Source organism: Halyomorpha halys, unplaced genomic scaffold (genome assembly GCF_000696795.3).
Source record: "Halyomorpha halys isolate HHAL.00 unplaced genomic scaffold, Hhal_1.1 Scaffold265.1, whole genome shotgun sequence".
Classification (NCBI taxonomy): domain Eukaryota; kingdom Metazoa; phylum Arthropoda; class Insecta; order Hemiptera; family Pentatomidae; genus Halyomorpha; species Halyomorpha halys.
In genome coordinates, this window is record NW_027107765.1 from 1,095,834 (window position 1) to 1,109,759 (window position 13,926).

A 13,926-nucleotide genomic window follows, 5' to 3' on the forward strand; every position below is an offset into this window, starting at 1 on the left:
TAGAGTGTTAAATTATATGTTTTCATAGTGATATTGAGTAGATTGTCCCTGAAGATGGCCGAATTGGCCGAAACGTTGGACGTGTAAAAGAAATAAAGGTTTTGAGACTATAATTGGATAGTGTTTTGAATTATTTATTAAGTTATTCTTATCAACAATTTTTATCTATATGTTATATATATACACTTAAATTCTTGTAATCACATTTACCTCATATTTGTCATATTTTATCAATTTCCATTTTGAAATTTTGTCATCTATATACTATAGTATAAAATTTGTTTATATATAACCACATTATTTAAACTAATGAAAATTACTTTAATATGATTTTATATTTTATTTCTCTTAAGAAATTATTTTATTTTATTTTACATAAAAAATGATCTTTTACAGTTTAGATAAAAAATAATTTTTTACAGTTTACTTTATTTTACAGAAAAATAATCTTTTACATTTAACTTTATTTTAAATAAAAAATAATTTTTTACATTTTACTTTATTTTATGTTATAGGTTCGACCCAATGGAACTCATGGGGTTTATTATAGACTATAGACCTTCCTAGCAAGTCTTCTTCAGAATAATTAATTTATGCAAAAACTGGTACTGGGATTTGAGTTGATACTAAAGCAGGAAATTCTATTTTATATTTGTTTTTCTTGTCATATTTTCATTATAAAAAAGTAATAGTCAGTTGGGTGATCCCTAATGTTGAAGCAATGTTAAAAAAAAAAAAAGAGTTGTAATTGTTTAAATTGATTTATTTTTTTTTTTGTTATTACCACAATTAATTGTACAAAATATTGTAAAAAAGGAGTTTTATTTAATTTAAAAAATTTATATTATTTTGATAATAATACGATTTATTATACATAATTCGATTAACATCAAACTGTTGCTATTGTAAGTTGTAAACATTGTTAATAATAGTGTTACGCCTGAATGTTTATACAGCATATCCCTTCAAAGATTCCCTTATCCTATGAGCAGTATATACTCCGGCTAGCTCCATCATAGGATGCATCTCAATTTGCTCATCTGGAGTACCACTAGTCCTCCCAGCTTCAATGGCCCCAATGTTTTTATAGAGAATTTCAGAGGCATTGTATTAAATTTTTGTTTTATTTTTTTATATAGAGAATTGATTTGTTTTTTAATTGTTATCTTTTTTTTATTAACATATATTTTTAAATTGCTGTTTCATTTATTTACTTGCTTTTCTTTTTAAATTTCATTTGCCAATTATACTTTATAATAAGTTATTTTTCATTTCAATTTTATTTCCGATCCAATATTATAGTTTATTCTAGGATATAATTATTATCCTCAGGAGGAAAGTCTCTATCAAGATTCTCAGTACAGATAACACCTGGACTCTCAGGAAATCACAGATATACTACATGGAAATTTGTCAGGAGTTTTCCCGTCCTTACAATCTGGACACAATGCTTTTTTGAGGAGTCCATGCTTTATCTGTACCAACAATTTTTACTTTAAACTAAGCAAAATAGGCTTGCCTGCTTATTGTACTGATGTTTAGTTTTTCTTTTACTGGGAATGATAATACTGTAACAAACCTCAGAAATGTTCAATGTATTATCGGTATTTAACTCAAGACCATTCATGTTGCAGTGCTACTTTTTATTTATTTGTTTTGTATATAGGTACATATTATTACTCATTGCCTATTTAAAGTATTATATTTGGGACCAAAATGAGGTCTGCATGACCACTACTTTCTAATGCACAAATTAACCATTTACTTCAAAATGTTCAACAATTTCTTAATTGTATCTTTTTTTTGTAAAATATCGTCAAAAATGTTCTTTCTTCGACAGTAATTATGTAGAATGAATTTCAATTTTAATTAAATTAAATTAGCTTTGATTTTAGCACAAAAAAGAATTTTAGACTTAATGGATCTTTTAAAAATGACAAAATATTTGTTTTCATATTTTTCTCAAAACCTACCTTTCAGTGCTGTCAATTATCTGTGATTTTTAGAAGAACCAGATGCCTAAACATCCTTTTATTTATTAGATATGATAACTAATTAAATTTACTTCAAATTGCTCTCGTGGAACAAGTAATTTTGTCAAAATAAGAGATGATTATGAAAGTGTTTGATTTTTTGGAGAAAATGGCCAACATGTATCTTAGAGAGTAACGATTGATTGTACATGGTTCATTTTGTTTTCACATTAAGTGTGTATCTGTTTTACCGGCATTAAAAAAGAAAACAAAACAAGAAAAGGTTTTCAGCCAGCCTTATAATATTGGAGCAATTTAGCAAAAATTTAAAAATTAGTTTTAAACCCGAAATATTGCTCAACTTTCTATAAAAAAAAACTTTATCAGTAACTAACTAATAGAGATTCGGATTATTATTCAGATTATAATTAACAGTTAATCGAATTAAAATGTAATTGCTGAAATATAAAAACAAACATTTACATTTTTTTTACTAACAGATCTTTTATAACAACACAAATATAGAAAGATTGAATTATTTTATTATAGTTAAGGTTAAATGATAATATAATATAATAGATTCTGACTTTGACTTCCGTCAAAACATCCCTGACAAAGCCCTGCAACGTGGGGCAAAACGTTGGCACAAATAAAATAGTACACCAATATACTATTTGAGTTTTATTTGACCGCACCCAGACCAAATTCCATTTATAAATTATAATATATTTTAATGTACCTTACTATTTCACATCATATCTCTAATGTTATTTATAATTCATTTCAAGTTAATAAGAGCATAAATGAATGTAGAACTATTCATCCATAGTAAAAAATAGTTTATAACTATTTAATGTCCAATGTTTGGCCCCACTTTGCAGGGCTGTCCAAAGTGAAACATTAAACAGTATTAAATAATTTAACTAATTAACAAAAGAAAGCAGGAAAAGCAGAAAAGAATAGTTCTAATTTCTTGCTTGAGAGGCGGCCAAGCGCTGCCGAAGTAAATCCAGAGGCATAAATTAATTTAAAATTTTAAAATAATAGTTCAACTAATTGCCTACAGGTAGCAGCACAAATCAAGTCAGAAATATTAGTTTCACCTAGTGCCACAAGATGCCAGCACCATCTAAACAGCCACTTCTCAAGTCAAAATAACAAGAAAATTTTCATTTTGTATTAGGATATTAGGAGGTTGCAGGAGCTCACTATTTAGCCCAGGTACTGACGGGATCTTTGAGCTCCTGCAACCTCCTAATATCCTAATAGAAAATGAAAATTTTCTTGCTAGTTTGATTTGAGAAGTGGCTGTTTGGATGGTGCTGGCATCTTGTGGCACTAGGTGGAACTAACATTTCTGACTTTCTTGATTTGTGCTGCTACCTTTAGACAACTTGTTGAACTAGTATTTAAATACTATTTTAATTCTAAATAGCCATTTTTATCGTTGTTTTTTCTTTCTTTTATTGCTCGATGTTAAATTATGTATAATTTTTAAATCATATATTGTTATTTAAAATATTTTATTATTTATTTATTAAATAATTCCACCTTTCATGCAAATGTGTTTTGCATTATGATTAAAGATCTGTTAGAAACTTGAAATAATATATGAATTTAATAATGAGTGAAGTACTAAGTTGTAAATTAGTTTTTTTAATGAAAAATTCACATGGATTAAAAGAATAAATAGTTAGGCTTTTACCATGTTTTATCAGGGCCAGAATAACTTGTAATAACTAAAGGAATAAACAAAGATGACCAATTTTGCTCCTGAAAATATGAGTAAACTGTGAATAAAAGAATTAGGATATTTGATAATAAAATATTGTTATTTAAAGTATATTACTATTTAACTTAGGTTATGACAAAATAATTCTTTTCTCTACGAGTCTGTCTTACATTAATAAAGGATAAATAATAATTTAAATCTGATCTTACTATGTAAATTAGTTTTGTTGTGAAAAATTGAAGACAGTAGTTCTGTACTATACGATAATACATACAAATTTATATAGATTAAGAGAGTTATGCTTTTAACATATTTCCAGAAGAAATATGCCCCTAACACTTATCATATATGGTCCCCAACCAGAGGTCCACATTCTTTATTGAAATATATTAATTATTAAAATTATATTTAATTTTAATATTGCCAAGTGCAGTGATTTCCAAACTGGCCTCTTGGGGAGCTCCAAGCATATAACCTGGTTGGTACAAGTGCATGCTACTTTCTCAAAACATTTCAAAAAAATAAATTAAATAGCAAATATATGGTGCAGTCTAGCATTTACTTTTCACTGTTTTTTAACCAGTTTAAAAACGATTGCGTTAACATTGTTTTAATGAGGTGTAGATAGTTTACCGTAGATTACTGATTGGAGAAGATGGTCAGGGGAGGGGAGGGGGTGCGGTCAGCAAAGAACAACATAAATAAACAAAAAAATATTTATTTATGCCGATGTTTCGACCTGAGTTTCAAGTCTTCATCAGGGTGTCAAACGGAGAAGGCTGGCTGAAACTGTTAAATTCGAAAACAATTCGATGAGGAATGGTTGTTTCTTAGACGTCAGAAGAGAACAAGTACGAGGTTATTGTTCAACACTGATGTCTAAGAAACAGCCTTATCGAATATTAGGGTCCTTAATGGGTTTAGTGAAAAAAGATCTCTTTCTCATCTTTGAGTTTTAGCCAACCTTCTCCACTTGACACTCTTATGAAGACCTGAAACGTCGGCATAGATAAATATTTTTTTGTTTATTTATGTTGTTCTTTACTGACCGCACCCTACGACCATCTTCTACAATCAATTAACATTTTTTTAGCTTGACAAGGGTGCCACAAAATTTGTTTAGCCCAAAAAAGGTTCCATGGCAAAAAAAAATTTGAAAACAACTGTCATACCATTCAATCCTTCGCTTTAAGTTGGAGGTTTATGGCAGCTAATAGGACAGCAATATTGCTTACTGCGATCCATGCTACTTCCTATGGAGAGTGCTACCATTTACATAAGGTTTAGAAAAAACAACTTGAAAATTAACTACAGATTTGAGATTTGATGGTAAAAATAATTAAAAATTGTATTACTTGTTCTCCAGTGTTTATCTATTAATGTAGTGTTGGGATCCAATGAATACAGCATTAGAGTAGCAATTCCCAGAACCAATAAAGTTTGACTACATGTATAACAAAAAATTTATATCTATCTTATCACATCTAAGGATAAATTTTAGTTTCAACAGTCCAGTCTCTATAAAGTTAAGGACACTAATATTCGATAAGGAATTTTTGTTTCTTAGACATCAGAATTGAAGAAGTACAAGGTTATTGTTCAATTCTGATGTCTAAGAAACAGCAAGTCCTTATCGAACATTAGGGTCCTTAATGGGTTTAGTGAAAAAAAATCTCTTTCTCATTTTTTTTTAAGGAAACACTCTTCCGATCTATGGTATTATTTATTACATTATTTTCCTATTCCGATTTCTTTAATACTTTAAGCGGATTTTAGATGTTATCAAAAGACTGCTTATTTTTCAGGTAAAACATATTTTTAGAAAAAAACTCAAGAAAAGGATTAATGATTAACTTATGTTCAGAAATGTATTTCAAAGTTTTAATTGATAATGTATTTAATTTATAACATTATTTCCATTCCATAACATTTCATTCTAAGCATTAATTTAAATCATGAATAAAAACATCAACCAAGTATATGCATTAGTATAACTATTTTCAACTGGATTTTTTCAAATTTCTTTTCTCGCATATTTCTATTGCATATTCAATATTTCAAGGTTAATGATATGTTGTTTGAGAATAAACTCTACAGGGCTAGCCATTGTTGAAATATAATTGTATCCAGAAAGGAGTTATTCGCATCCATAACTGAAATTAGTTGTCGGAATCTGATGGATTTAATACAAAACCCATTTTACTTTAGTCCCCCAACTTCCCTCCAAATCTGGGCCTAAATAGACAAGCCATTTTCAAAATATAGGGGTGGTAGGGAAAATATATTTAAGCGAAATTAACAGACTGAATCTAATAAAACCAATATATTACCTACTCAGTATCAACCTGCAAAATCTTTGAAAATGTCATCAAAATCGGATGATGGTTTGATCACTTATGCCTGAAGATAAATTTGATGACAAATGATCAAAATTGTTCCTTGATGTCTAAAAAGTAAAATCTAACTAATAATGCCTTGCTGTGTATAAGTGTGTTGGGGTATTATGTAAGTATTCTCTCAAAACCGTTTTTCCAGCCAAAGTTGGAGCACAAAAGACACTAAGCCCAATACATACATCTAATTAATATTAATAATAGTTCATTCATCAATTGACAATTAATTAACGATTATTTAATCAAATGTTTCTGAAATTAAAATAAGATCAGAATAGCTCCTATGTGAAAAATATCTTTTCCTTAGTAGTAGTATATATGGCTTAAACCTTTAGTATTTGAAGGCAGACTATTTCACTTAAGCCCAATTTTGTCAGCATTATAAATTAATTGATTTCGGAGAACTTTTTACCAGCCAAAGAATTAATGAAAATCATATTTTGTTTCTCTGATGCCAACATATAATGATAACAATAATAATCGAATTAAGTTAGTTATAAATCTAAGTGTTAAGAAAAATTTAAACTAATAGGTGGTTTCATCAGCCATTTCTTTTTAACAGATTTGAAGACATCCTTCTTTCATTTGATAAATCCAGTAGCATTTTTAACGGATCTATAAATAGAAACCTAGTTAAGAGATGCTGGAACATAAAACTCAATCATCACTCTCTAATGAAATGTAGAATTCAAACAATTTGTGATTTAACACTGGTTCACATGATAGCTTAATTAAAATAGAAAATATGAATTTTGTTTTTCACTTTACAGCCTTATGGAATGGAAACTACCATTAAGGGCCAAACTTCTTGCCAATTCACATAAAAGAAGTCCACCTACTTATTCACTTATCTGTAAATTCACGTTATGGCAACTTAAGGGAAAATAACTATGAAAACTGCAAAGTTAGTATAAAAAAAAGAAGTTTATTTCAAATTAAGTTAGTTATAAAGCTGTGATTTTTATTGGTTTATTAAAGTAACTTAAGGCGAGGTAGTAATACAAAAATAATAATTAGAAGGGAATGTCATTAGGTGTTCTGACATCATCGATTTTGAGTATCATTTTGACTAACTGTGTAGCAAGCATTATTTGTTGCTTTTTGCTTTTGAGGGTCTCAATAACATGCTGTTCTTTCATATCTGAAACAAAAATGAAACTCATTTAATAATTTAAAAAGGATTCACAAATGAATTTTAACAGCAATATTATTAATTATCTATTATGAAAATATTTTACAACTGGTAATAAATTTTAATGAATTATACACAGAAATCATTAGCCATATTCGATTGTAATATTTTAAGTCATCTCCATTTTGTACCATATTAGGTCCTTAAAATATCTACAATTACATATTTACAATGAAAATGAACTAATGCTAGTCAGACAATGTTTGAAAATTTTCTTTTTAAAAAAGAGCTTAAGAGAATTCATAACTTTTGTAACAACCACAGATAATTTAACAGAATTGAAAATGGGCAGATGCCTGAAACGTTGACTAGTTAAGAAATTGTTAGTCAATACAGACAATTGTATTTAGTAATATGTATTATGCAGGTATTTAGTTTCTGCACATAATTTTTTTCATAAAATATGATAATCACTCTTTGGTTAAGCAGGAGAAACGAGTCTGATCTAATATCACTAAATTATAAATCAGAAGCTAAATAAATATCAGCAATGAATATTAATAAGGAAGTTTTTGTTGTTGACCGTAGAATCAAAATGAGATAGTCGGGAGTGCAGTCAGTATGAAATAAATAAAACAGTAGAAAATAAGTAAATCATTTCTGTTCATTTATCATTACTAACTACAACCCCAACCATCTTTTCCACATATAAAATTATATTAAGTATATAGCAATAACAGAGATACATTTTGTATCCCATGGCTCACCATTAGTTCCTTTGCCCATACAATCAACACCAAGAGCAGGATTATTTTCTTGAATTTGCCTTCCTCTTACACTGGTTACAACTTGCATTGGTGGTAAGCCTGAATTTTCTGCTAGAGCGAAAGGAATGGACTCCAAAGCTTCAGAGAATGCACGGAAGGCATATTGTTCAATTGATGAAATCTAAACATTAAAGTAAATCTCTTTAATAAAAATTTACAATAAATAGAGAAAAAAATTCCAAATACTTCGGTTCTCACAGTACGGTGTTGATGAACATATTTTATAATACTACTTTTATATCGATTCACAGAAATGATAAAACTTTTTTTTTTTTAGATTACACAAATCACTTTCCTTAACTGAGAAATTAAGTAATCAGGTTACAAAACATGGATGTACCCAGTGTCATAACTGCCCATCTAAGAAGTGAAAGAATTATTAATTTAATAAAAATTAAATTTTTTTTTCAAGGAAAAACTTACTGATTGTTATAACTACAAAAGGACTACGACAATTATATATAATTGTCTTAAAATTTTGGGTATTATTTGCCTTTTCCATGCTGAAATGTCACAGCCTGATTGACTATGGTTTACACTACCCAGCTTTGATCCTGGGTACGCCCTTGCTATTAAGGAATAGGCTAGCCTTAAGAGCTCTAATACGTTCTGCTCATGATACTATAATAATATTTTAAAATATATGCTAATAGTAACATCAGATTTCTATTATTAAATATCTTAAACTATCCCACAAAAATAAAAAAATTACAATAGGAAATTATGTAAAATATGCAGACCTTATCTGCCTGTTTGGCAGTAGCGATGGAACAAGAAAGTTCGGCAGCTCCTCCACCATACACAATACTGTCATCACATATCAAATTTCTAACAACACAAAGTGCATCATGCATTGACCTTTTAGCTTCATCAATTATCTGAAAAATAATATAAACATAAACTTTTCAATCAATTTCATCAAATTTATAAGATTTTGATTTTACGAAATAGAATAGCTACCATCAATCAACGTGGAATGGATAGGCAATTTGAAAAAGATCTTTTATAACAACATATGAAAGAATAAAAGGATGTTAAGGTCATACCATTTGGTTTGAACCTCTGATGAAAATTGTAACTGAACGAGAATTAGCACATTCTTCAATCACAAGCATCTTGTCCTTGGTAGTACCAAAAGAGATTTCTCTGACAAGTCCAGCTCGACCAAGTTTTTCAGGGTTCAATTCTTCAAATCGGGGTACAATACGTCCACCAGTTGCAATAGCTATTAACTATAACAATAAAACATACATAATACTAAATTGTGACCTTTCATAAAAATGTCTAATTTGTTTTTACAAGTTAACATGCAATATAATTAACATAATTTTCCATTATTTTGTAATAATAAGCAACACTAGTTAGCAAGTATATAATAAATATAAATGTAAATAAATATTGATATGTGTACCTATTTCACATTTATTGCATAATAAATCTTCATAAATGTTAAAATTTGAAAATCTGGATTTAAATGGATTGAGCCGGATTTAAGGGATTACTTGAAAGTGATAAAGGAGACAAGAGAGAATTACAGATGCCTTGAGAAAAATGATGACATTTTCTGACACACTCACATTCATGCATTCCAAAAGACCTTATTATTATAATTAAAATCATTCAAACCATTATACTCAGTCATAGAGGACTGAAACAGATGGTAGGTTGCTGCTGCTGTACTATAGCGAGGGCCTGCAGCTCATTTATTTTTCATAAAATTTTTTAAATGAAACTTTTTTACCATTATTCTGCAACTGAAGAAAAACAAATTTTGTGATGCGAGGGAATGCTCAAGATGAAACGAAAGTGGTGGGAGGCAACACTTGACAATTAATTTTTGAAAAAAAAAGAAGTGTGGGCCTGACTCACTAACAGATGCTTAAAAACAACAGAACTTCTCTTTTCTTATAGCAAATCAGAACAACCATGGAATTCACTAAGAGTAATTTCTTTATTTTTTCATGATTCATTTAAATTAATAATATCTCTTTTATATTAATTAATATTTGCTTTGCAATAAAGCAGTTGTTAAAAGCAATTACCTCAATTTCGGGACCACCAACCCACCTAACTGCAGGAAGTTCCCTCTTCAAGAGAAGATGATTGGCTTCGTCGTCAAATCCCCACTGACATATAGCAAGTGTAGCACCTGCCTCTTTCACCTATGCTCAAAAAATATATATATATATTATGCTAAACATAAAAAACTAATAATTTTGAATACTAAAAACTTAAAACTCTTTTTCAAGTTCTTTATAAATTGACACCGTTTGATTCCTCAGATTGAAAACTTTCAAACATCAAAGAAGCGAAGTCTGTTATATAATTATAACACCTCGAGCTTCTCAAGGCGCAATTATTTCTTCATTAGAATCAAAAAATTTTTTTTTTCATAAATTGAAAACAAAGAAGCAAATTACAATGATACAGAACTATTGTACTTACTTGAGAAACCATGGTATTAAATTTCTCTTCTTCATACTTCCTCAATGCCCTATAGTCATCAATAGATGTCACATCCAACTTATGTTTTGTTTTTGGCTTGGGTGGCTCAAATGGGCAAGTTAAAATCGCTATTTTAACATCCCTTAATACCTGAAACCAATTTTAATATATTAAGAAACAGGTGAAAAAACATGATACAATGAAAAACATGAAAATATGTCAGTAAAATAAAAGAGTGATATCTAAAGTTATATAAGTCATAAGAGGGTAAGTAATAGAAATAATAAGACCTGATGAGCAGTAGTCATTTTTATATTCTTTAATACTCTAGTGATCATTTTTTCCTTAAGTACTTAATTAATAAATTGGACTAACCTTTGGCATTTGAGGATGAGAGAAATCCTTATCGATGACTACACCTTTCACAAGCATTGAATCTTCAAGCCTTCCACCAACTTTACCATCAACTTTTATTAGCTCAAAGTTAACATCCCGCGTTTCAAGATCAGCCACTGATAATACAGCTTTAACAGCTATTTCTGCCATTTGGCGATGGCATTTGTTTACACTAAAATTAAATAAATTAATAAAAGAAAGTAAAAAATTAAAGAAATAATAATCAAAATAAATTGTATCATTACATTTTTGACCCAAGAGTTGTCATAGCAGTCTTAATAAGAGGTTCTAAATTGTTAGGATCAACAGGAAATTTAGTAGCAATTGAATCTAAATGTTCTATAGCAGCTCTTGCAGCTAATTCAAACCCATCTGCAATTCTAATAGGATGAATTCCTTTATCTAATAAAATGTCAGCTTGTTCCAACAAAGCACCTGCAAGAACTAAACAAAAAAAAAAAAGGTAGAATAAATTATTTTTTAATTAATTGTTCTTGCACTTTTATCATTTAAAATTAATGTTATTTCTTTATTGGTATTTTTAAAAAATGTTACTATTAATGTATAACCAAGTGGTATAAACATATATTAAAATGAAATGAGATTGATTAATTGTTTCAATTTTCTATTAAAGTATTACAGCGGATAAAGTTATAGAAAAAAACAAGGGATGTTAAATAAGATAAAAGTAGAAAAATTACTATAGTAGATAATACATATTATGGAAAAAATATATTTAAAAAATTATAATTACCAACAACTCCAGTAGTTCCATCACCAATTTCATCATCCTGGGACTGTGAAAGTTGCACCATTAGTTTTGCTATTTCATTGTCCACATCCATCTGCTTCATGATGGTAGCTCCGTCGTTACTCACCATTACGTCACCATCTTGTGACACTAACAATTTATCCAAACCTTTTGGACCCAGAGAAGTTCTAACAATTTTAGAAATTGCTTTGGCTGAGAGAATATGGCTCTAAAAATTAAAAAAAAAATTATGAAGATGGTCAGTTATAGTTGCTAACTATTTTTTGTTTCCTTTGACCACACCTCTGACAATCTTCTTCATAATTTTAAGTAAAAAATAGTTTATAAGATAATATATATAAAGATAACTTAAGTTATTGAGTGAAAAACTTAGGAAAACTGTGCAAAAACTTTTCCCTACTTCCGATTTTTCAGCACTATGATTTCCTCTATCAGGGGCCAACAATATTTGTAGCAAAGGGCCACATTAAAGCACAATGGCCAAACTGACTTCTCTATTAAGCTCAATACCTGTGATAACTAATCATACCAACATACTTATATCAATGAAGAGGAGTAGATAGTTGACCGTAAACTAATGACTGGAGAAGATGGTCGTGATATAATCCAAAACAAAACAAATTTATTTTCAATTTTATGTTTCTCTGAATGATGGTTGTTATCTCTTTTTGTTCTATAGCCCTGATGAAGACCTAAAACTGAGGTCGACACGTTGGCATGAATCAATAATTTTTTGTTTACTTATGTTCTTTTTCCTGACCGCACCCCCATACCATCTTCTACAATTATATCAATGAAATACCATCAGTTGTTTTGACTCTACAATAATCCATGTTATCCAATTTTAAACTGAGCCAAAGAGAAATACAGGAGCAACTGATTGAAAGCTTACATACCATAAATATATACATGTAATATGGAAGGTGTAATAAAAAACACTTGGCTCAGTTTAGGATTCAATGTATGGTAAGATTCCTGCAAACCAAAATCTTCACTTCAAAATGTAAAAACTTATCAAAACAAAATAACCATACTATAGTTATCAGAGGATGGCCTCAGATATGACAAATTCCCTGTAATAGCAAAGGAATTGCAATCATGTTCAGTTATAGCTCACAAAAATGTTTCGTAATAATACTTAGATGAATAATTTTTTCTCCATAATTGGAAAATATCACTGCTTGAAGAGTGCATCATATCATAAATTTTTTTTTCTTGAGGTATTCCACAGACATGTAACGACTCTAATAGCTTAAGGAAAGCCAGCAGGAGGAACTCAGTAAAGAAAGTAATCTCAGTCTATGATACTTAGGAATATGTCGTATTCTAAATAGAATCAAAACTATATTTTTTGTCATAAGACCACTATAAGTTGAGCAGTGATATATATATGTAAGTAGTCAAAACATATTATCATAATACTTCTTACAATAAACAAAGTGTTTCTACTTAAACATCATTTTCGAACGATAAATAGTTCAAAATACCACACACTAAACCATGAAAAATCAAAATTATGAACCATGTGGTTACAGTACCATTAACCCATATTCTTCCTACCAACTCATAAAATGAATTAAATCCTCATTTAAATATTTATTTTAAAATATTTTCCTTCTTCATATAAGCAATATATTATACTAAACAGAATATAAAATAGTATTACCTTGATAGCATCATTGCCGGTTAAACGTTTTTGTTTTTCTTGATCTTTAATAATGATAAAAGGTCTACCATACTCATCAAATGCAATAGATCCTGGAAAAGCAGCCATTGAAAAAGTTTTAGATAAAGACCTGCGGCTTTATCAATTAAGTTTCAAGTATATAGAATATATAAATCCTGGGTGTAACAATAAACCTACACACTTTATACGAACTATATCGAAAATATCGATTCTATCATCTGGTAAGAGTTAAATCAACTTTAAAATTCAGTCAAGATGTTTCTTCGAAACGCCCATGCTATCTACAGTCATAGAACCGAACTGTTAGAATCAGCTACATTAAGCTCTCGTTTTTACGAGACTGTTAAGAATAAATAAATAGATATGAACACTATCAGGCCTTCAGGTGGTTTCATCTTCCACTCAATTCTTAGATTCTTTAGTTTAAAAAAAAATTGTTAGAATCGTGTTCAAACTATTGCATGCTCTTCTCACAAAATAATATCCCGATAATGTTAGTCTTTTGAGGATATTTCAATGCTACTGATGTCTAAAAATTTTTTCTTAATCAGTATTCTTATTTTTCCCAA

General features: G+C 29.2%; 1 protein-coding gene across 1 annotated transcript; it reads right to left on the bottom strand.

The window, feature by feature from the left end:
- Positions 1-7,003: 7,003 nt before the first annotated feature.
- Positions 7,004-13,560, bottom strand: CCT5 (chaperonin containing TCP1 subunit 5). The gene is made up of 10 exons (XM_014420287.3): positions 13,337-13,560; positions 11,653-11,878; positions 11,144-11,342; positions 10,878-11,070; positions 10,503-10,652; positions 10,100-10,219; positions 9,104-9,289; positions 8,798-8,935; positions 7,998-8,178; positions 7,004-7,239 (listed from the first exon to the last, which is right to left on the bottom strand). Exons 1-10 carry the CDS (start codon positions 13,442-13,444, stop codon positions 7,112-7,114), a joined length of 1,629 nt encoding a protein of 542 aa, XP_014275773.1. The 5' UTR covers positions 13,445-13,560; the 3' UTR covers positions 7,004-7,111.
- Positions 13,561-13,926: the final 366 nt, after the last annotated feature.

What these genes read in the sequence shown, in the direction of transcription:
- CCT5 (XM_014420287.3), bottom strand. Translation starts at nt 13,444, where the DNA reads ATGGCTGCTTTTCCAGGATCTATTGCATTTGATGAGTATGGTAGACCT. An exon ending in TGGAACTACTGGAGTTGTTG is followed by an intron (nt 11,343 to 11,652) that starts GTAATTATAATT and finishes TTTTTTGTTTAG; the next exon opens with TTCTTGCAGGTGCTTTGTTG. An exon ending in CTGCCAAACAGGCAGATAAG is followed by an intron (nt 8,179 to 8,797) that starts GTCTGCATATTT and finishes TTTAATGTTTAG; the next exon opens with ATTTCATCAATTGAACAATA.